This window comes from Anoplolepis gracilipes, chromosome 2, assembly GCF_047496725.1.
Source record: "Anoplolepis gracilipes chromosome 2, ASM4749672v1, whole genome shotgun sequence".
Classification (NCBI taxonomy): domain Eukaryota; kingdom Metazoa; phylum Arthropoda; class Insecta; order Hymenoptera; family Formicidae; genus Anoplolepis; species Anoplolepis gracilipes.
In genome coordinates, this window is record NC_132971.1 from 19,825,029 (window position 1) to 19,848,440 (window position 23,412).

Consider the following 23,412-nt stretch of genomic DNA (forward strand, 5'->3'; position numbering starts at 1 on the left):
TAGTGATTTTCTACCTTTTGTAAAATCGTAGAAAAATGTGTAGAAAGAACTTTACCTCACACCATCTTGCACACTATTGTTGTGAAGGAGCGCAAAATGTGCGGTGTGTATGTTTGTCGAATCATTGAATACCCCTGATATTTGTACCAAATTGATTTTCTGACAATTAGATGATTAAACGCATTTCCTTGTAATTATATCAAATTAATACCAAAGTTATATCTATTGTTATACTTGTCAAATAAGAGCAAAGAAAAAGTTACGCGCATTCAGAGTAAGTTTAATCAAAATATAGAGATCATTAGCCTCTACATATTTTTTCAAGTTTTTATAAAAAGAAAGAAACAAATAAATAAATGACAAATATTTGACAAATATACTTTGCTTGAAACAGGTTTTTTTTTTTAAAGACCCTCTTTGCATTTCCGTTGTACCAACAGTCTTCTTTTTCCATCTCGAAAGCGGTGTCAATAATAATGTTTATATCGCGATATGACGAAATGAGGCATATATCTTTCTAAATGTATAGAGTAGGAAATCAAACTCTCTTTTGCATATACGCATAGTACCGCATGGTACACACAATGCTTACTCAACTGTCGCGTATACCTGTGCTATCCTTTCGTCCCGGATAATAATATTTTACCTATCACGTGCGCGTGTATGTGTGTACTCTGTGGCTTGCTCGGATGACACATGGTTGCACCACGTGTGCGTGCGTCGCTTACGCGCGCAACGAACAATGGGCAATCAGAGCTTTTTCAGAGCCGGCCACTTTCGAGAGAAAGAGAAAGAGAGAGAGAGAGAGAGAGAGAGAGAGAGAGAGAGAGAGAGAGAGAGAGAGAGAGAGAGAGAGAGAGAGAGAGAGAGAGAGAGAGAGTAATGCGTTTTACCGCTCAAAGTCAACGTCTATGTCTCTTCCCAAATTTGCAACTCTTGTCACGTTTGACCCACCACGTTGGACATGGAGTGCGGTAGATTCTTGATTCCAATCTAAGCTGAGAATGCAAGCTGAGATGTGTCGAGAGAGGAATACCCGCCCTCTTATTTCGATGCGGTGACGTAACGATTATTAGACTTCGATCGATTACAGCATCTGCCGGAAAGAAATTTACTCGAGACTTCTCACAGGAAAGTTCGGTCGAACTGCGGTGACCTCTCTCCTTCCCCTCTCGCTTCCGCCTATCTGTTCCACCGTTCGCCTCGCTCTATCTCTTTCGCATCCCCCGTAGGGGTTGAGACTTTTTCCTCCCCGAATGTGTCTCTTCCCCCATCGTCTCTTCTCGCTTCGTGTACCGTACGAATTGCGAATTCCGCTTACTTATGCGTTACATCTGCGACGCGGCGGCTGCGTACGTCAGAAGAATAGTGTAATCGGCCGGGGTGCCGTCTGTAAGGGTGAGAGACACGCGGAGGAACAGATGATGATCCCGTTTAGGAAGTTGCAGAAACGTCCCGGACGTCTATAAACTTACGGTTACCGGGTCATCGTCACCAGTGGTTCTTCAGGTCGCGATAACCGTTTTCGGGTAATTTCTCACGATTTTGAAGATGGAACCGATCAAATTTTCACACGCTTAGTGAATAAACCATCTGATAATATAATACGTGGTACGTGATAATAATAATTTATGTTATAAACAGTATGAATATTATGAAATTTAATCCAGTATAAAACATATTTTATATCGACTTATTAATTCAATTTTATTTATTTTTTATTGTAGTTTGCTTGCTTTATATTTTTTATAAAATATTTAAATTATAGATAAACATTTTAATTATAGATAAATAATTTAAATTATACATATATATATATATATATATATATATATATATATATACATACATATTTTTTTTTTAATTTAAATGATTTAGCTTTTTGTTTTCGACATTTATTTTGACATTGTATCTCAATGGTAGATTTGTGTAAATTTATACATCAAATTTCAAATACGAAGATCAAATAATGAAAATATATGTATATTGCGTTTATAAATAAATTTTTAATTTCTAAATTTTATATCTTGGAATTAATTAATTTTGCAAAAATAAAAAGAATAAAACATTTTACATCGACTTTCGTTGTATTTGACACTTCCGAATTTTACTTCCGGGCGCCTGAGTATATCTCCTCCGTTTGAGAACCTCGTGACAGGTATTACGTAAGTGGCTTGCCGCCGGCGGACCGCGCATCGATCGGAAGCAACGCCGCGCGGGTACATGTGCGGTGCTCCGTGGATACACGCGTGAACCATAGGGTGCGGGGAACCATACCTGTCGGCGGTGGCACGGTACACGCATATCACACCGTGTGCATGTATACGGTATGCGTGCGTGTGCGTGCGCGCGGGAACGCGACGGCCGTGCACTTAGCACGCTACTCTGGTCTTCGGTTCTCTCGCTCACTCAGGGCTGGGCAGATACGACGAGAAAGAGAGAGAGAGAGAGAGAGCCCGTGTCTCGTGCGGTACACCCTTGGCACGCGCCAACCCTCACAATGGATACGGCCATCTGTACTCTTTCTCACAGAAAAATCAAAGTCGATGGGCAGCATTTGCGGTGGCCGCCGTCGCCTCGCGACCGACATATTTGGCCGGTAGTTACTTGGACTTTGCGTGTATATATTCGCACGTACACGCGCGCGAATGTGAATTCGCGTGAAAATGAGATATGCGTTTTTTTTTTCTCGATCAAGTTGAACGTGAACTAGTAGATCGTTGCTCAACACACACGTGTTTAGTGTCAAATGTACTTCTCTAATTCTTGCTTGCTTAACAGAGATTAGCATTAAGAAAAAAAGGAGGGAGAAAGAGTTATATATTTATGACTTTTTTTCTAAAGAAATGTTTCCTTTAAAAATTCAAAAGAAATATCTAAAGTTACAAGAAAGGATGTAAAAATAAAGTTCCACAAACTTAATTAAATGTTTAATTATCTGAAAGGGTTGCACGAGATAAGACAATTTAATTTACCATCAAACGTACGATTAGGATCTTGATGAGAGAGATTTCGATGCTTCGAGGAATCGATCGGTAAAAAAGCAGTTACTCTTTTACGTCACGCAATAAATTGCGCGAAGGGTGGGTTACCCCGCGACGGGGTAACGACTGGGAGAAGCACATGTGGAGCGGGCGGGACGGAGGGGAGGGGGGAGGGAAGGAGCGAGCGAAACGTCGAAGGTGCACGTTCTGGCAGCTGTCCGCAAGGGGGTCTGCGACCCTCGATTCGCTGGTTTCACGGCAGAAAGCAGCTGAGCCACCCCATGCGGCCGCCACCGGCATGCACCGTCGCTTTTAGCGCGCGCACGTTCCTCGCTTTTTGGCGAATCTCGCGCAACGCATGTCGCACGACGACGTTACGGATCGTGTATGTCCACCGTCCAAAGAGCTGCGAAGTAGAGGGGGAAGAGAGGTGCAATTTCGGTTCCTTATGGCTCGAATGCCGGCGTGGCATTCTAGGAGTAGGAGTCGAATGCTTGCCTTCTCTTTCTTTTGCCATTGGAACAATCGTACGTGCGAAGAAACCACCCCTCGTGCGTTCCACCTCAAAAGGAATTGACGTAGGGGTACGATAAAGTCAAACGACAGCTGATCCTGTCCTAAGGATATAAGTCAGTAAGTACGTTGAATTCGCCGGCGCTAATATCGACTTCGGAAAACAATCATTGTTTGCGACTTTGCATATCTCACAGAATTTTCAATCGTACTTTCATCTATTTATTATATCTTGAATGTATCTATTATTTATGTGGTTTGTTACATGAAATTTTTACAGAAAATAATCGGGAGGAAATTGTTTTCCCCCCCTCTCTCTCTCTTTCTCTCTAAAGTCTCGGAAATGTGGCCTACAAATAGTTTTTTTATTTCTAATGTTGCGGTAAATGACAGATAAAAACAAAAAGATTCGTCGATTTTTTTTAAATGTGAATGAAATTTTTTTTTTTTTACTTTACAGGGAGAGAGAGAGAGAAGAGACATCGATACGTTAGAAACATTCTCAATCCTCAATACATTTGCATAAAATCTTCTTAGGTTCGAATTTTCTTATATATTCTGAGAGAGAATCCATAAAGCAGTCATTTTTGCTAAACCTTTTTAAGTATAGCTTCTGCCATAAGTGAAAACACGTAAAGAAAAAACTAAATAGAATATTTAGTTAGCTTATGATCTATAATAAATGAAGATATTACAAAAAATGCAGGTAATAAAAAGCAAGAAAAGATTTTCTCTTCTTCAATTAACTTGTCGATAGTCAAGCGTATACATATATTTACTAGACTACTCGTCAATGCTCGTGACTCATGAATGCTTGACTCGGGTTGACACGCAGTTTATGACCCGATTACGTAGCACAATACCTGCGCCTTAAATAATTGTAAATATTCCAGATAGAATCTTGTAGAGAAGACAATGAGCATTCAATGAGCCGTGAATAAAAAATAGTGACACGCGCTTATCATTAGCTTCGACAACTTTTTCGATTACAATTAATAGGATTAATAAAGCGATGGTAAACACTTTACATTACATTGAGAAAATTAATTTTAATATAAATAATACACCTTAATTTATCCCTTAATTATGGTTGGTTTTTTATATACATAAAAAATGAATTAAATGTTAAATCATTGCTTTGCATACGTATAATATTGTGAATTTTTAATCATATCTTTAATATTCGTTCTATTCGTCATGTGTGTGGCGACTTTCCTTACAAATCCACGACACACATAGTATCGGATGGCTATAATTCGAATAGAAAGCGCTCCCCATTGATGTTTCAAAAATCCGTGACATATACATATATACGTACCGATTTTCCACCCCAAGAAAAATGTAGATCTCGCCATGTAGTCGCATAGGAAACACGATGAAAGATGATGTGAACATGCGCGCGCCTGCGAGGGATATGCGATCTAGCGGTACACGATATACCTGCCACGTGAAAAACCCCCAAGAAAGCGAGGGTGGCGGATTGACGGTCAGGTGAAGCATTGTCATTCGGAAGAATGAAAAAAAAGAACGGACCATCTTTTAAGTTCCTACCTACCTGCTCTCTAAATGTTGACCGTAGCGAGAAACACGCGTGTGTAGAACAGAAACGGAAAACCTTGGAAAATCATCCCTTTGGCAGTTTGTGAGATAAGCTCGGAACAGAAGCCTCTGTGAATTCGAAGAGAAGATGGATTGAGTTAGGACACCTAGGATTTTTATGTGAATTGTGCCGAGATTTTATTAGTTTCAAAAGCAACGATAGTACTCTGAATATCAAGCTTTAAAATGTTTTTGCTTTTGAAATATCTTTGTCTCGGTTGTCTGCAATTTAAGGTTTATTAATTAATAATACATCATTTCGATTTACGCAGATGAGAGATCTTTTTTCTTTCTTATATAAACTCTTTGTCAAAAATAATTCTTAAACTAGTTGAATAAAATTGAAATAATTTTAAACTTAATAGCTCGCACTTTGTTAAAACAAAAATCTGAAGGTCTATACGGGCAGTGATATAAAGGTATAATAATTTATGAGTGAAATGAAATTTACTTTGTCATTTACACGTACACATAGGACGTGTCATTTTTTAATGTAACTGAAGACAGTAAGTTGAAACTTTATAAATCTTTACATCTTTATATCATTGCTTGTATTGTAGACTTTTCACAGATTCTGTTTTTACTTTTCTTAAATTTGTTCTTCGTACAAACAAAAAGTGCTTTTGTCAAAACAACTATTCTCTGTATATTGTACCCGATTTTATCAGCATACAACGAGCAATGTTTCCAATCTCAACAGAAATTTTTTAGGATCGTATGGATTTCATTTTCTCTATTTTATTAAGAAAAGTCAAAATTATCTTGAATCTTATAATATATTGTTTCGTTATTTTTATTGATTTTTCGTGACTATGCGATCGATATAACATTTTTTCAAAGAAGCATCTCAGAAGCTGTATTTTACTTCTTCAAATATTTTCTGTATTAGACGACGTGTAAAATTATGAATGGAAAATTCTTCAATCAAATTTCGTTACGAATTACATCGACAGTCTATAGGCTTACAATTACAACTTTACGCGATATATCATCTCGTCCGAACAATTCAAGTTTCGATCTTGAAACTGTTCAATCTTCCTTAAACATTCGAAGCAGTAACGACGTGTGATGTCAATAAACTCAATATCGGAGTCGGCGCCCCCCTTTCGCACGAGAAAATAAAACCAATATGAGAAGAGCCATCGGGGAATGGGGGCGAGCGATCAACGAGGATCAGATCCAACGTACACACGTGGACGGACGTGCACATATGTGCACTTGCGCGTAGAAATTCATACATATGAGAGCATGCAAGGGCCCCCCCACAGCGGTCGATCGCCCTAAGTTACCGCGCTCGCCCTTCTCTCGCCCTTAAGTTTTTTTTTTTTAGGCGGGCCCTTTCACGGTCTGTCATTGGTCGCCTCCCCACCGCCGCCCCGTATCCGCCGTATATAACTCGTGTTTTGGCGCGAGGGGACTTCAGTTCAGTCCGAATCCCGCATTCGGATGATGTTAGCGATCTGGGACCCTTGTCGGTCGGTTCGTACGTCATAAGGAGGTCGTCTCTGGGCGAAAAAGTATAGTTCGTATTTAATTGTTAAGGTCCATCTTATATCGCGTCATGGACATCCTGCGTACGGTTAAACATCCTGCGACAGATGCGTTGATTAGGAGCCCTGGCAATGACGATATACATAACATGGGCGCTTTGGAAAGGTATGCAAGATATACTGTGGACCGACATGTTTCGCATAGTGTGGTGTTTTCGCGATATAAATGTGAAAGTATATTACATATTTCGATCGAGCTCCAATGACCTGTGACCGTTTGCTAGCATAGATCTGATTCTGTGTGACATCTGATTTAAAAATTAGATTCATACAAGTCTTTTATATTTGCATCTTATGCGACGGAGAGTTAGAAATTTGTGCCGCCAAGTGAATGTTATTATAATAGTTATGTCGATAAATAAACGATGAAATGATAACTCACAAGTATTTGATGCTAAATTAGCGATACTAAAATTGCATCCGTGATATTGATTAAAAGTATATACATATATGTATAAGATCAATATTAAACCGTATATACGGAGACGTGTTAAAAGAGTGAATCTAGAGGTGTAATTATAATATGAATGCTTGTAGAGCATTCTTAGAGATTGTTGACAGTTTAATCGATATGTATTTAATTGAGGCATACCTAACTGAAAAGTGTCACGTGTTTAAAAAACGATTACTCACAATCAGTTCAGATCGTGTAGCAAGTTTTCGCGCCGAAAACACGCGTGCTCTGGATCGCATGCGCAGTAGAACCTTATGTTTTAAGGCACAGGCCACGTGCTTTGTGTGCCGAGAAAGGGAAGTGGAATAATGACATAAGATTGGATTTTTCTCGAAGATTACTTACAAATTCCTTTCTTAAAAAAGGAAATATATATATATATATATTTATTTATTTATATCTCAAAATTTCGTGAAATAAATATATTTTTAATCCAGGAGCAGTGTTTTTTAATAGTATTTATTGTTTAAAAAAATATAGATTTTTGTTCGCGAAGAGTGTTGATTATCGGTAACTTTCTTCTTCCACTTATAATTTCCCTTCGATAAAAAACACTTTTAAACTCGAAATTGACGTAATGGTTTAATTTACTTAATGATTTAATTTATTTAACAATTTTAATTAAATCGCTTTGTTGGTTTGCTTGCAGATTTATAGATGTTTTAAAGAAAACAACATGTCGTTCCGATATGACAAACGTGGACATATTGGACTTTTGCAAAAACCAACTAACCCCACATGGACAGCATAAACGGAAGTTCGAATGTGAAAAGGAAAATAAAGAGAACTACGATGACACCAACAGCTTGTACAACCCTACTCCGCAAAAAGTATATGATTTTTTTTAGAAGGATTTTTACACGCGATAAAATAGCTTTATTATATGTTGAATAAGTTTAAATATAAAAAATATAAATTAATTTTAAATATATATACAGGATGTTACATTTTAAAAGATATAGTCAAATACTTTTATTTTCAAGTATTTTACTGCATCTTTTGAAATGAAACACTCTGTATACGTTTTTCCGTCAAAATATCACGTGGAAACTTGTGCTTGCAATCTTCTTTTTCGAGTTAATAATAGTTAAGTATAAGATCGACAAGAATTTCACTTCCAACTGTGACTTCAACTTTTAATGAATTTTTAATGATTATTAGTTATTTAAAACAGATTACATTTAATTGATTTCCATTTTGAAAATATAGGCATTTTATTATTAAGATTTTTATTTAAAGTCATTAAAATGCTATTAAAATATTTAAAAAAGATTTTTGATAATGATACGACAGGAGGCTATATAAGAGAATACATTTACATTTATTTAATTTTTTTAATGTTTGTCTTTGGTTATAGCATCCATGTAATATTTATATTTAATTCATAAAATTTATTTAAGAAAAAACTAGCTTAAATTATATATTAAATTATGATATTACTCAGTTGATAGAGTCTATAATGATATCTAAATCTGAAATTATAGATTTACTGTATAATGGAAACACAGAGAAAGAGAGAGAGAGAGAGAGAGAAAGAGAGAGAGCACGAGATCGGGCGAGATTTCTACGCATATCCTATACATATTCAATTCAATTCCGGATATTATATGCACATTCCAAGATAGAGTCTTTTCCGCGATAATCAAACAATAACAAATCCAACTCGCTTGTAGAAAACGCGCACCTGCAGCTGTCTCTTATCACAGAGTGAAATACATTGATTTTTAACGTCGACGATTTACATGGGCCGATCGCAGATTAGCGGTAGCCAGGTCCGCGGCGAGAGTTTTGTTAAAAAAAAAATTATCTCCCCTCGTATTATTCTTCCGCTGATTGGTCTCTGATTTGTTCGTAATACATACAACACCTTGCGCATCCGGCTGTGACCGATGACCGCTGGTGACCCGATTGACTACCTGCTCAACGACGTGATCTCTTTCTATCTCGCTTTCTCTCTCTCTCTCTCTCTCTCTCTCTCTCTCTCTTTTCTGCTTTTCTTCGGTGATTAACAAGCCTACGACTCGTACTATACTTCCGTTTGTTCTTCCTTTCACCTTGTCTAGTAATTGATAAACCACCGGAAACATCGATTTTTCTGTCAAGACTATTAGTTTTAAAATCAATTACATGCGAGTAGAATTAAATATTCTGGGTTTTTTTTTTCAAAGACTTTTTTCAATGTCTCTCCTCGAATGTTTCCTCTCTCACAATTTTAAAAAAATTCAATGATTTTATTAGATAAAAAATTTGTCAAGTTGCAGTAATCTTATTATTTACCGTAAGTTTCTTTCTGTTTAGACATGTAGGAAAGTAATACGCTGCCCTTTGGAGAACGGCGAAATCTACGGTCACAGTAGCGGCAGCTCTACCAACGATAAAGAGGAGAAGAGATACAGATTTCATACCGCCACTGGCACCGTGGCACCGCGACGTATGCTGTACAGTCCTCTGCAGTCACCAGGACATCCGAATCCTCGAAGTTCTCTGCTGCGTGATCTAAAGATACCGAAACCGAACTTCCTACGTAGCCTGTCGTCGGGATACGAAAGCATGGACGACGGGCTAATGAACGAACTGGTCGACATGGACACGATGGATGATGAGACGCGATTACCAAGCGACCTCTCAAAGCTATTGTCCGGCGACATAGTCGCGCCTGAATCATCAATGGACTGTGACGTCTCGACGACTCCCGAATGGTCCCGAATCAATCGATCGTCTAGAAAACCGTCGACCAGAGAGTGGTCGATGCAGAGAGGAATACGTAAACATTTGGAGCTCAATACGATATCATCACCATTATCGGAATCGCCATCACTGTCGAAGATTCGCACTTGTTTATTTCGCTCGCCGACAGCGCCTTGTTCAAGGAGATTGCGGGCTTTCAGCTACGACGAGAATTCCCCGACACAGTTCTGCGAGCCTTCGGATATTTCGCCTTCAATGAGGTCATCTTACAAACGACCGCTAGACGAATTGCCAGAGGACGATATGTTGTTGCTGAAGAAGTCGCGCAGGTCCAACAGTTTCCATGTCCATACGACGTCGAGATCAGCGTACACGAGTCCCTCGATGCGTCCGAAAATCGGTCTGCAGAGAAGCCTGTCCGAGACCGAGACGCATACGAACATTAAGTGGGCGGTTCATCGTAGCGTCACCGACAACGATCTCATCGGCGACTTTAGCAAGCCGTGTATACTGCCGGTCACGATGGGCCATCATCAAGACCTAAAAACCATAACGTCCGATACGTTGGCGGCACTTTTGCGCGGCGAGTTCGTCGATCGTGTCGGTTCCTACAGGATCATTGATTGCCGATATCCGTACGAGTACGAAGGCGGCCATATCGCGGGAGCGGTGAATCTTTACGACAAGGGGCTCATCGCGCAGGTTCTGTTTGACCCGGTAACGTCCACTGTTCCCAGGATCCAGACCGACGTTGAGAAGCGCGACATCCTTATATTTCACTGCGAATTCTCCTGGGAACGCGGACCGAATCTCTCGAGGCTCTTGCGCAGAATGGATCGTGACTTTAACGAGGAACGTTATCCGACACTATTCTATCCGGAAATCTATCTACTGCAAGGGGGTTACGAGAAGTTTTATGGCGAACAGAAAGAGTTCTGCTTACCACAAAGTTACAAATCGATGAGAGATCCTAATCACGAGAGGGAATGCAAATTCTTCCGCAGCAAGAGCAAGAGTTGGCAAGGGGACAAGCCCAAGGGAACCAATCAGACAGTGCGAACGCATCTCAAACGTTTAGGCTTTTAGACAGATTTTTCTTTATCTAAAGTTTAGGCTAATCTAAAGTTTATTGTCTATCTTTCGTTATACATTTAAAAAATATATATCAAGTCGAATTTCACATTAAACGTTGAACGTTCATAGACGGTCGGGATGTGTAAAATGCGCGCACCATGCGCGTTGACGAAGTGCAAACGGCGTAAAGAGACCTGCTCGTCCTTCTGTTACCTTATCTTCGGTCGCTCTTTGCGTTACCCAATATGACTAATTCGTGGAGCTCTCCGCGAGTATCTTGTACATAATGTAAATATCATTTGAACGTAGAGTCTAATCGATCTTAATACAAAGTAAGTAATTTAGTATTGGTATAGAGACACTGAGATCGATTTGAATTTATGTATCTATATTGTAATTCTTTGATGCCGACAACGATAGGCTATGATGTTATTTTGTCGCAGCCTGATAATGCATTGCATCGAGGATTTTTGTACATAAAAATTACAAATTTAGTCAGTTCAATATAATTCAGGCCGTTCTGTAATTAAGTACGACGGACAATCAAACATTGCAATATATCTCTGCGTGTCAACCGTAGGATTAGCAGGGTAATCAAATGTGCGTAATGTGAACATGTTATAAATTTTTTTTCAAATGTTTATAATAACTTCGGGCCATCTTATTGTGTATATATATGTATATGACATACACTGCGAGACGTCAACGAGGCTTATAAATATGTCGATCTCTTTCTCTCAGTATTGCTTTGTCAATTTCTTTAAAGCAAGCGCTCATGATCGACGCTGTGAATAGCATAAAATGTTGCCAATTCATCGTTGCAATTCACGTTTATAAAATGTCTTATTAATATACAAGGATTAATCCTTAAATATTTGCGGGTTAATATGAATCTAACCGATTTTTCTTTCAAAAGTATTTTTTTTTTTACAAAAAAAAGGAGCTAGCCTCATTGTGCTTCGATAAGACAATAATTCTTGAGTTTTTAGGGAAATCTGATTCTCTCTTTATAAAAGAGAAAGAACTGTCCGTTACACAGGTATTTGAGGATTAATCTACAACATCATTAGCATTTAAAGTTCTATCGAGTAGAAGTGATTACAAATATTACTAAATGTGCAAATTTTTTGTTGTTACATATTGTAAAAATTATTTTTACGTTACTACATTGATGAATATATAACGCCATGCAATATAAGTACGATGCATTTTTCCATTTTTCCTTGCTTTTCATTCTTTTCTTTCATTTGTCTCATCTACTTCTTTTATTAAACATATAGTGCATCTTTCTTATATATACACTTTCACTTTGAATATTTTATGATCTACATTTTATATTATGCATTGAAAAATCCATTCTGATGCATATGTTTAAAAAAACTGTTCTATAATTATGTAAAAATTTTACAACTAAAAATTTTTTATTTACGATATTGCAACCACATATCTGCGTTAAAGGGACCGATCGATGCCACCGCGATTGCATTAACTTTATTTCTCGAAAACAAAACGGAAGCGCATGTAATTTATCTCCAAGATCGGTTTCTTAAGCTTTTGAATAAACGTAAAATTTCTCGATTGTCAACAATATCTCTTGTCAAATACTCAACAAAACGTGATGGACGACAAGCGCATAGTCTCAGAGACCACGTCTGTCGTCGCAAGCGACGCGTTTCAAGATTCAGAATCGCAAAACTGTGAAATTGCTAAATGTTACTCAGAGAAGTGTGCACAAAATGAAGAAAATACGCAGATCGAAAACGTAACTACGATTTACACCCAGATGTCAGATGAGGACGACGCTTCTGAGCGAACGTCATCGGTCGACGTCGAGAATCAACTTTCCCTCGAGACAGATTTAGAATCATCCATTGACTGTGAAAAGAAATTCGCGTATTGCACTCCTATAAATTATATTCTCAAAATAATAATGTTTAAAAAATACCTAAAGAGAGAGAGATATTTCCAAAACAAGAACATCTATGAAATAAATTCTTGGACAAATTTAAAATCAATTATTTCGTAGACAAAATTACAAAGATATGATTTTGTTTAGAAAAAGAAATATAATGAGAAAAGAATTTTTTTGCAAATTACATTTTGTATAAAAAAAATTTTTTTTACATTTCTCGTAATTAATCTTAAATCGGTTTTAAAAGGAGAGATTTTATTTCAAAAGTATGTACATTCGCCTAAAAATTTAATAATATTGGCAACTGAAAAGAACGATTATCTCTCTCTATATATTTTTATGTATTTAATAATATTATATATATAAATGTATATAAAAAAATATAATCAATTATATTTTGTTAGTACGAAATTTATAATTAAAGTCAATTGGAAAATGCACTGCGAGAGTTTTATTATATCATTTTTTCAAATTTCTTTTAAAATTATTTAAGTTAAAATTATTATTTATGTATATATGCTAGAGAGAAAATTACAATTTGACAGATCTGTCCTTCACGAGCGTGCTCAGAAACTCTGGTCGGAGATGACGAGTCTTCGGGAAAAACTTAACAAAGAGATGGCTCTTTGGAAAAAGGAGAGAGAGGAATTTCAGTTTTTACGCAAAAGAAGCGATGCCCTCGCATTCGAAGAGGCAACTGCGGCTGCACGTGCTGCAGCCGCAGCTTATGCCGTCGAATCGCCACTCTCAAGTGACTTAAGTGACTTAAGTAATGAGATAATAATTACTATTGAATTTGCATATCTATTTCTATAATATATATATATATATATATATATATATATATATATATATACTATGAAAATGTATATATACAGCCTTGATCAAAAGCATTAGGGACCCTTAAATTTTCCGTATTTCTTATTTTTGTTAATATATAAATACTAAAAAGATTTAAAAAATTTTAAAAACTGTCGATGGCTCTTTAAAGCTGAAATTTCAAGCTTTAAAATGTTTTTTTTAATTTTTTTAGTATTTACATATATATTATTAATAAAAAAAATTATTAATAAAAATAAGAAATACAAAAAATTTAAGGATGCCTAATACTTTTGACGATGGCTGTAGATAATATAAGTATACATATTAAAAACGTACATACATTTTATATATGTATATTTTTTTCTTATATTTATTCTACCTTTTGATTAAATATGTAGGTAATATCATGGACATCACGTCGGAGCAGAGTATCAGAGAGCTCACGATACTCGAATACGAGAAAAATCTCGCCAAGTATCAAAATTCATATTCGTTCGAGCAAGCCGAGCAGCGTTACAACTCTTACAAACGTGCACTTGTTGACGCTTATAAGCAGCGGTTGTTAGAGGTCGAGCGTCTTTGCGACGAGGAATTGGAGAACATTCGTCAAAATGCGAGTTGCTTGCAGCCGTTTAGGGAGATCGCGTCGCAATGGTCCATCGACAAGAATGATCGCGGTGATTCACAGCACGTTTGCAACTATCAGTCCGATGTAGAACAATACAAGATTGTCGAAGCAAGTTGCTGCAATGATCGGCACGTATACGGGAAGATCGACGATGAAGTCAATATGGTTCCAGAAATGTTGTGCGCTCGATTTCATCGAGAAGAAACGACATGATATCTTTGATTAAACGCATTAATTGTCCCTGTCTTTGAATTGATTGTTCTTTATATTGCTTTATTTTATATTCTTTACATTAGAGAAAATGTTTTTTCTGGATAAGCCATGCGGTGACCTCACCAGATATTATATTTGACCGAGACGATTTAATTTATGCTGTGGGGAAGCAATTAAGTCCAATTTAACTCAATTTTCATGAATTTATATATTTAAAATGTACGTGTGTATACATAATTAGCATAGCAAAACGTGCGTGATTGATTAGTAATTTTTTATTTTATATTGTAAATAATATGAAAAACATTTTATGAGAATTTTTTTTACTTATAATAACACTTAAATTCCACATCACGTAGCATAATATAACGAATAAAAAAATTGAATATTTTTTGCAAGTTTACAGGATCAAATTAGTTTAAGAGGACTGCTCTTCTTTTTTTATGTTAGTTTTATCGTCATCTGTAAAAATATTTAAATTATATGCACAAGTAAAAACTTAGTATCGATTAATAATTACCGATAAATTAATATATTTTCGGTATTTATGGTATATTACTTACAATTATTTAATTCTGATAATGAACAAATATTTTGTTTAGCACGAAGATTTATATCTTCTACGTAAGATTTAGCTTTGTGCAATAAAATTTTACTTGACTCAATACGCTTCGCTACAGCAGCTAATTGCATCTAAACCAATTTCAAACAAATTGATAAATTAAGAAATTAATTATTAATTATTTAATTAATTAATTAGCTTTGAAGTGAACCATAAAATATAAACGAGACGAGTGAAAATAATAATAAAAAAATAATAAAAATAGAAAATAATAAGAAGATAATTCTTGAAAAAAATAAGCTTAAAATTGCTTACGTCAATTTCCGTAGGTTTCCCCATCTCCATCGACGATTGATTGCCGTCAGCAAATTCGTTGGAGATATTTGCTAAAAATGAAAACGGCTGTTGTGGATTTTCTGTAATCCTACACAGAGAAGCGTACAGTTCTTCCGGAGACATTCCGTCAATGTCATATAAAAAACCCCTTCCTTTTAAATCGTGTTCCGTGATATCTTCTTGAACTGTAGCTTCTTGAATTAATTTACTCGTGCTATCTCGCTTTGTACTTTTATTGATAGATAATTTATCGATCATGGGTGGCAGTGTTTCAACGGGATCGAGTGTTTCATCGTGAATACGCTCATCTTTTCCGTCAAACGTTTGGCGGTTTGCCGATTGTAGGGGCGGAAAAAACGTCGACGAGCTAGATCTCGCTTATAAGCAAAATTTATTCAAAAATTCTTATACGATATTTTTTGTTTTACAATTATTTCATATTATGTTCTATTTTATATTTTGCTATTTTTATTATATTGAATAAACAGATGTATGTATATATTAGCTTACCTTTAGAATTCTTCATATTGATAAAAAGATATTCCCGATGAAATTATGCTTTGTTTTATGCTCATGTGAAATTTCTTTAGATAAAAAACCTGACAGAAAAATAAACAAGTTGAAAATATCTTCTCTTTGATGTATTCTAAACTGAGAAACTAAATTTTATCAACTTTCCGAACGAATCATGTACGACTATCACCATCATTGCAATGTGCGTTTTCCTATCTTTGTTTGATCGATTTTATCGTACGCTAAATATATAGTACGTTACGACGGTAGAAAGTTCAAAATATTCCTTCAGATCTCAAGCTTATTAATATTGACAGAGAATTTCATTATCAAAGTTTTTATTTATTATTATAAATATTTTTCTCTTTATATACAACGGTCTGTCAAAATTATCAAATATTATATGAATGTGGAAAATGTGTCAAATGAATGTAAAAACATATTTACAAAATGATCTTCATTTAACTTCATTTAAGCCAAGCCGTACAATTGAAATGAGAAAATGGGTAAGTTGCAGACCTAGTAACAAACTCGTTAGGCGTCTTACACATATACATGGCTTTTAAGTTATCACTCGCATATAAAGCTGAAGTCACTTATAAACTTAAAATAGTACAGTACATGTTTATAATATATATATATATATATATATATATATATATAGTCTACCAACAATATATAATTGCATAATTACAATTACTTCACAAATATTAAAACTATCACAGTTCCTCCGTTTTTCTTTTTCTTTCAATATTTGAGAACTAATTTCATTGAAAAGATCGCAAGGGTAGTTAACAATTTTACACTGGAACAGAAAAGTAGAATTAATTTTGATAGCATAACAACAAAAATAAAATTTGAAGAAATTCTACGACGATGACTTATGTAGAATATGAAATTTTACAATTCTTTAATTAATTGCATGTATATTTTCTGTTATAAATTCTTCTATTTCATTCAATATAATCCATTACAAAGAAACTGCAAAACTAGTTTTCTTACATGTGTATATATAATTCCTATACACACATATATATATTTATATATTACTATATGTAGTATATATCACAGAGTTTAAAAATAAATAAGTCTCGCATCTTCAGGATTCTGCTCCGCCGGGCAGTATGGGCATTTCAACCTGGAAATAAATTGATTTCTTTTAAAAAGTGACTTTAAATCAGCTGATGACTTAAAACACGCTGATGTACTCTAGCCTTGCCGCATATGAAAGACTTACTTATTCGTATTAGCGAGTTTGTTTAACGCGTCTCGAGAGATAACGTGACCACAAACTAATTTCATTGGAGGATTATTCTCTGTACTTTGTTGCCTAAGAATTGGACAGGCAAAGACTGAATGATAACGACTTTGCTTTCCTAAGTCTATTTCAATCTGTAAATACAGGAAGATCATATATTAAGATTTTCAAGTATTTTAATATATATATATATATATATTGGATGAGTGCAAAAGTTCGTACTCCATTTCAATTAATATCGTTACTACACGTTGCAGCGTTAGCTACACCTCATTCATATCTATATATTATATATCATTTGAAAGGTGGTGCTGACTTGCCATTTGAATAGTATTGATTTATTTTTATTGTTTTTAAGGTGTAAGAAAAATTATTAAAAATGAATAACAAAAGTTTATTTTCAGCATATATGCTTATGAGTTTAGAAAAAGTGCAGCAATTGTAGAAACCATTAAATAAATTTATCAAGATCTCACACTATCTAAAAAGAACTATAAAAAATAGTTTGTATCTCTAGAAGGTAATGTTATTTGTTTGATAGGATTGTAAAAATGGTGAAAATTACTTGGTCAATTAAATAAAAGCTTTTGTACGAGATTTTTTTTAATTAAAAGTCATCTAATTATCTGGCTCATTGCAATCCCATCAAACAGATAACATCACCTTCTGAGGGTGATTTTTTCAAACTATTTTTTATAGTTTTTACAGACGATATACAATCTTGATAAACTTCTTGATTTTTTTAGTGGCTCCAACTGCTGCACCTTTCTTAAATTCAAAGCATTACATATCATTTGAAAGATGGTATTCTCATCTGTCATTTGAACATAACATTGATTTATTTTTGTTGCTTTTAAGGTGTGAAAAAAATTATATTATTAAAGATAAATCCATGTTACATGAGTACAACCTTTTAAACAGTATATAACATTATAACAGTATATGTAGACATTATGAATAGTGCCAATCTTGCAATATTAATGTATCAATTGAAATGGGGCATAACTTTTGCACTCACTCAATATATACACACACACACACACACACACACACAGAATATCTCATACAATCAGTGCAATTTTAGTAATGGATTCTCTGATAAATTTTGATAAATTTTAACCAATTTTTTTTTTTACATAAATCTTTTGCAGCTTTATTGAGTTAATCCTTTTGCTATAAACATAACACAGATATATGATATAGAAAAGTAAAGATGGTAGTACAGTTAGGTATTATTTTGTGCTATAATCTCTTATAATTCACTTCAATTCATTCCCTTGATAAGAATATTGAGAAATAGGATTAAAATAAAATAAAATACAATTAATTAAATTGATGCTACAGTTAAGTATTATTTCGTGTTATATATTCTATAAATTCATCTCAATTATTTTCTTGATAAGAATATTATAAAAAGTTAGTTGCAGTTATTAAAAAGTATCGTGCGGTTATACTATACATTATAGAGCACTATACACTAGGTGAAACAATAATAATACAATTACAACGTAAGACGAAAGGAATATCATGATTATGAATTCTCCCTTTTTTACATTACGATATACATCATATTTATAACTTACAGGTAATTCATCTTTACCACTCCAAATGCCAGTTACTTGTCTCTGCTGCATGACCTGTTTAATATTTAATAGTGCAGGTAATGCGGTGGATCCTGCGTTGATACTGCAATAATTGAGCAAATTGCAATTATTTTAGATAGCTCTATAATTTTCTCTTAGTAATCTAGTTTATAAACAAATAAAACATGTACCAGACAGAGAGCGGGCTTTCAACACTTAAGCCTAATAATGTGCATGCTTCCTTGGTGAAAACATCGTGTATTTCGAGCCACAAAGTCGGATCTAATAAGTGACTGTAGGGAGACGATTGGATTCCGTGTGGCAAATAAAGTAACGTCCCCATTAGAGACTGTACTTCTTTTTCATAACGTCCGACAAATTGTGTAAGATTTTGACGGGCGTAAAGTATCGCTTCTCTCTGCTTGCTGGGGCCTTGTTGAACTAATCTTATGAAATGTAGTCTGTGCAGTTTAAACTCGAGAGAAGAATTCTAAGACAAAATGTGCAAGATTTACAATAATTGCTAATATGTATGCACAAATAATATGAAAATAAATTTTATATATCTATAAGTCGCGAGAAATACCTGTTCCAAAAGTGCTTCTCTATGTTTTTTAGCCCAATCTAATGCAGGTTCCAGGTTTTTCTGTTTTAAACAATCTAATATATAATTTAACTCTGTAAACGCTTCCTTTCTGCCTTCGGTTTTAATGCCTGCTTCCTGCAAATATATTATTAATTATAGTCTTGTATGGAATTATGTGATAAAAATATATAAATATTAAAACTTGAAGAATAATAAAATAACAGAATTGAAAAAAAATTAAAGCTCTTATTCTAAACATATAACGAGATACTAATTTTTTATTATATATAACTTATAAATAATATTATAGATAATACATAATATATACATAGTTTTGTATTAAATAGAATAGATTAAACATACATATACAAATTTAGGAGAAAAAACTTACTGTTGCCAATTCATCAGCAATATTTAACATTCCTTCACGATAAAAGTGTTGGCAGATTACTTGATTTAGAAGATGAGACTTTTCAGGTCCAGAAAACACATCCTCTCTACTTGTACTTGCAAAATCGGCAATGAAATTTCTATCTATCGCTTTGCCCACTTTTGATACTGTACTATGCAAATCGCGATGATCTGTTGCTAATCTTTGTACAGTGTCGCGTACTTTGGCCATTGCTTGCTTTAACATTTGCACTTGGCCAGCTGTTAATTCTTGATTGGCTGGTACTAATGAAAAGTAATCGAGTTATTATTTTATAATCAAATTGAAGGAATATTTTGTTTTATATAAATGTAAACATATATGTTGATAACAAAAATTTATATATAGTTTTATAAATCATTGATATGTATATACTCTCTATTTATATATATATATATATATATATACATGTTTTTTTCTATATAAAATATAAATCACACAATTTATGTACAAAATAAACAAATTTTTTCTTCTTTGTTTTATTAATACATACATAGAAAGATTATATTAAATTTAATTTTATATGTGCTATTTTCTTTCATTTATAGAACGATATTTTAATATCAAGAGGCAATAATAGTAGTAAGCGTAAATAAATATAAAAATTAATTCTCTCCTTTATACTTGATTAGATTGGCTTATAATCTAATTTTCTTGATATTACAGTTTATGTGAAGACATTTTATTAGTAAAATACACGGTAAGTAGAACATGCAACAACAGAGTCCCGTTTAAGAAGGTTAGCAAATTTCAAAATAAACTACAGCCATATACATTAATAAATAACGATCCATCTATCGAAAAATCAATTGAATCCATCGAGGAATGGAAAGATACAAGCTTCCCGGAAGTTCGGATCGTTACACTCTCCTCGAAAATTGAGATGAAAAAGGCAAGCATCTGAGGAAAGGAAGAATACCACAGAGAATTTTTCTCAATCCTATTTACCTTCTTCTAGATCTTTTTTCAGGGATTGAATGTGATTGATCAGGTCGCGTAATACCGCTTCAGCATGTTCATTTATAGCGCCGAACTTCGATAGAACTTTGTCTACTTCACGCTCCACAGCATTGCACGCCTCCATTATTATTGTATTGCTTGTCGTCGCGACTGACATTTGCATGGAGAAGAAAAGACCCCGATGTCACGAACGGTGTGTATTAAAGCTAATATTTCATGCGATGACACGCAAAACTGGTTTGTCCAACGTACTCTGATTGGCTGCATGCAAAAGCTTAGTTTATACCGAGCATTTGATACGCATACTAAGTACTATACTAGCCAATCATAGCCAGTTTTTCTAAAGAATGGAATGGCTGTGATTGGCCAGTAATACTTAATACGCGTATCAAAGGGGAGGATCCCGTTAGCACACAACTATACATTTTGACCGATGCCTAGGGTTAGGCATCGGTCAAACGGTCAATACTAGCACGGTTAGCCAATTAGCATTGTGCGCTATCGTCCGTATCAAAGTATGTCGGTGTAAACTAAGCCAAAGACATTTTGTCGCGCGCATGTAATATAATCTTATATATAGGCAGGGGATGTTTTTAAAATTTTTAATCACATCTGAGAGAATGATCTAATAAAAAAAAATTATGTAAATGAGATGTGCAAAAAATGTGTTCCTTATATTAATAAAGGCTTGCTTTTCGTAAACTAAACTTTTTGGAGTTAAAAAGTTAGCAAAACTAGATTCTTTAGTTAATTTCAGATAGAGTTTACTCTAATAGAATTTTAATTTAAGGCTTAATTAAAAAGATATATAATGATAAAAATTGGAAACTTGAAAAAAATGATATTTTCACTCAATATTTTCAATAATTACAGGACACCCTGTATAAGAAATTGTTACAAAAAATATAATTTGAGTACTGCAAATATAGAAATTTATAACAAATTATTACATAATAATATAAAGAAATTTTATTTAATTTATGACAAAGAACAGTAATGAGATAAAAAAATATATATATATAAAACAGTAATTGCTAATATACTTTAATTTTTTTTTCTTTCACAATTATATACATCACAATAAGAGACTTATTTTGTAATATATGTATATTTTTTAAGTTATATTAAATAATATTAACATGTACATACATTGCTATAGTATACACATATATATAGTTGGATAAATCTAGATAAATACAATCATTAAAATTCTTATACATTTCTAAGTAATAATGATATATACGTGATATAAAAGTTAAATTCTCAATAATAACCAAGTTATAATCGCACATCAATGTAAGATTCCATTTGTACAAATCATCAATGTACTAATATTTTGTTTTACCTTTGCAACTATACATTCTTATTTAAAGCAACATATGTCAAAGAATTGGATATATATATTTAAAAGAAGTCTATATTGTGAAATGTTCATTTCATAATAGGATTACCCTGTAACAATAAAGCATTTTTTAACATATGTACTTAACTCCACAGACTTCTATATATTACTAGACTTTTCTTTATTTTCAAACCCTAAATTTCACTCATACGATATAAAATGTCTCCAAAAAAAATGTACTAAAAGTGACTTATTTTGCACATCAACATAGGAGTGCCCCTTTATACATGTATATCCTTCATTGTATGCGTGTACATATATGTGCAAAATTGATTATCTTTATATACTTTTTACATAAAAATAAAGATACTTTATACATAATCAATCTAGTAATATATAGAATCTGTGTTTAAATCAAAATCAATGTGAACACTTAAATATAACTATTAATTGTTGTTTACACAATATTTTTGACAAAATTAAAAAAAGAAAATAACTTTAACAACACAAATAGAAATTTAATTATAAAATAACTTACCCATTCACGAGCCATAATTAATATTGTTATATTATCTAATTTTGGTCCAATCAGTGGATTCATTTGTGCCATATAGCAACATAGCCAGCTAGATTAAAAATTTTATTTACGTATTAATATATCAGTTACAAGATATATCAAAGTGTCAAATAAATATACTTACAACAACCAACATGTAAAACCCGTCAATATTAACAGAACTTGAAGTATCCTGGAAATATATATTAATATACTTAAAATTTGATTAAAATATATAGATGATACTTTAGTGAACGTTGATTTGTCTAAAGAATATCATCAAACTTTTTAAAATAGTTATTGTCTTGAGATGTATTGTTGTTTTACTGTCAGATTACAAGATCTGTGATTCTTTAGAAGAGAAACTAAAGGAAATAAATATTCATTGACTTTAAATAATTAATGTACAAGTGAAAATCTTAACAAAGAAGAAACAAATAAATTAAAGCTATTTACCCACGATTTGGTCCTTTGGGAACGAAAAGAGGTAGAGCTACTCCTAAGAATAATACGATGCCCCAGAGTATTGTGAAAGCTAATACAGGTATCGCGGATGCGCCCATTTTATTTTCTCTTTTATCGGATTATTATTATTCTTTGAAACTTGCAAACAAACGGAAACTCGAAGAATCTACCACGTAGGAATTGTTCGGAGCTGTTGAAAATTGGGAGGATCACATGAGAGAATCTTCGTATTCTTCACGTGATACATCGATTAGACCATAAACTTATAGAAACTTATAGATGGCAAAAACAAGAATCGCGTTCTCTCGTATTGACCCATAATTTTAAAAGCATTTGATTGACCAATCAGAACAGAGATATCTTTACTCCCGTTGGTCGGCAGGG

At 33.9% G+C, this 23,412-nt stretch overlaps 5 protein-coding genes across 8 annotated transcripts in view; 2 read left to right on the forward strand and 3 right to left on the reverse strand.

Moving 5' to 3' along the window:
* Positions 1-12,450, forward strand: part of LOC140663212 (uncharacterized) — a 51,281-nt gene extending 38,831 nt beyond the window's left edge. Inside the window, exons 1-3 of one of the 2 annotated variants that reach the window (XM_072887218.1) lie at positions 6,532-6,752; positions 7,750-7,930; positions 9,399-12,450. In XM_072887218.1, the coding sequence (XP_072743319.1) occupies positions 6,658-6,752; positions 7,750-7,930; positions 9,399-10,874 (1,752 nt within the window). In that variant the 5' untranslated portion in view covers positions 6,532-6,657 and the 3' untranslated portion in view covers positions 10,875-12,450. Of the gene's footprint in view, positions 1-6,531; positions 6,753-7,749; positions 7,931-9,398 lie in introns of those variants that run through there. The other variant, XM_072887217.1, reaches the window with a different exon arrangement.
* A 24-nt stretch (positions 12,451-12,474) lies between these two features.
* On the forward strand, positions 12,475-14,452 carry LOC140663215 (uncharacterized). The gene is made up of 3 exons (XM_072887221.1): positions 12,475-12,755; positions 13,320-13,534; positions 13,995-14,452. The coding sequence occupies exons 1-3, from the start codon at positions 12,481-12,483 to the stop codon at positions 14,435-14,437; spliced, it is 933 nt and encodes a 310-aa protein (XP_072743322.1). The 5' UTR covers positions 12,475-12,480; the 3' UTR covers positions 14,438-14,452.
* An 18-nt stretch (positions 14,453-14,470) lies between these two features.
* Positions 14,471-16,182, reverse strand: LOC140663216 (uncharacterized). The gene is made up of 4 exons (XM_072887223.1): positions 15,846-16,182; positions 15,315-15,712; positions 15,001-15,130; positions 14,471-14,899 (listed from the first exon to the last, which is right to left on the reverse strand). Exons 1-4 carry the CDS (start codon positions 15,859-15,861, stop codon positions 14,856-14,858), a joined length of 588 nt encoding a protein of 195 aa, XP_072743324.1. The 5' UTR covers positions 15,862-16,182; the 3' UTR covers positions 14,471-14,855.
* Positions 16,183-16,290: 108 nt separating this feature from the next.
* On the reverse strand, positions 16,291-20,861 carry Sou (required for meiotic nuclear division 5 protein souji). 3 transcript variants are annotated; one of them, XR_012046241.1, is made up of 8 exons: positions 20,654-20,861; positions 19,667-19,950; positions 19,276-19,410; positions 18,881-19,179; positions 18,690-18,792; positions 17,086-17,240; positions 16,851-17,004; positions 16,291-16,653 (listed from the first exon to the last, which is right to left on the reverse strand). XR_012046241.1 is itself a non-coding variant. In XM_072887220.1 (7 exons), the coding sequence occupies exons 1-7, from the start codon at positions 20,826-20,828 to the stop codon at positions 16,923-16,925; spliced, it is 1,215 nt and encodes a 404-aa protein (XP_072743321.1). In that variant the 5' UTR covers positions 20,829-20,861; the 3' UTR covers positions 16,291-16,922. The 3 variants fall into 3 exon arrangements, 2 of the variants coding, with proteins under 2 accessions (XP_072743321.1, XP_072743320.1); XM_072887220.1 differs by having other exon boundaries at positions 16,291-16,986; XM_072887219.1 differs by having other exon boundaries at positions 16,291-17,004.
* Positions 20,862-21,832: 971 nt separating this feature from the next.
* Positions 21,833-23,286, reverse strand: LOC140676388 (V-type proton ATPase subunit e 2). Its single transcript, XM_072911389.1, has 4 exons — positions 23,020-23,286; positions 22,709-22,756; positions 22,546-22,633; positions 21,833-22,117 (listed from the first exon to the last, which is right to left on the reverse strand). The coding sequence occupies exons 1-4, from the start codon at positions 23,124-23,126 to the stop codon at positions 22,097-22,099; spliced, it is 264 nt and encodes an 87-aa protein (XP_072767490.1). The 5' UTR covers positions 23,127-23,286; the 3' UTR covers positions 21,833-22,096.
* Positions 23,287-23,412: the final 126 nt, after the last annotated feature.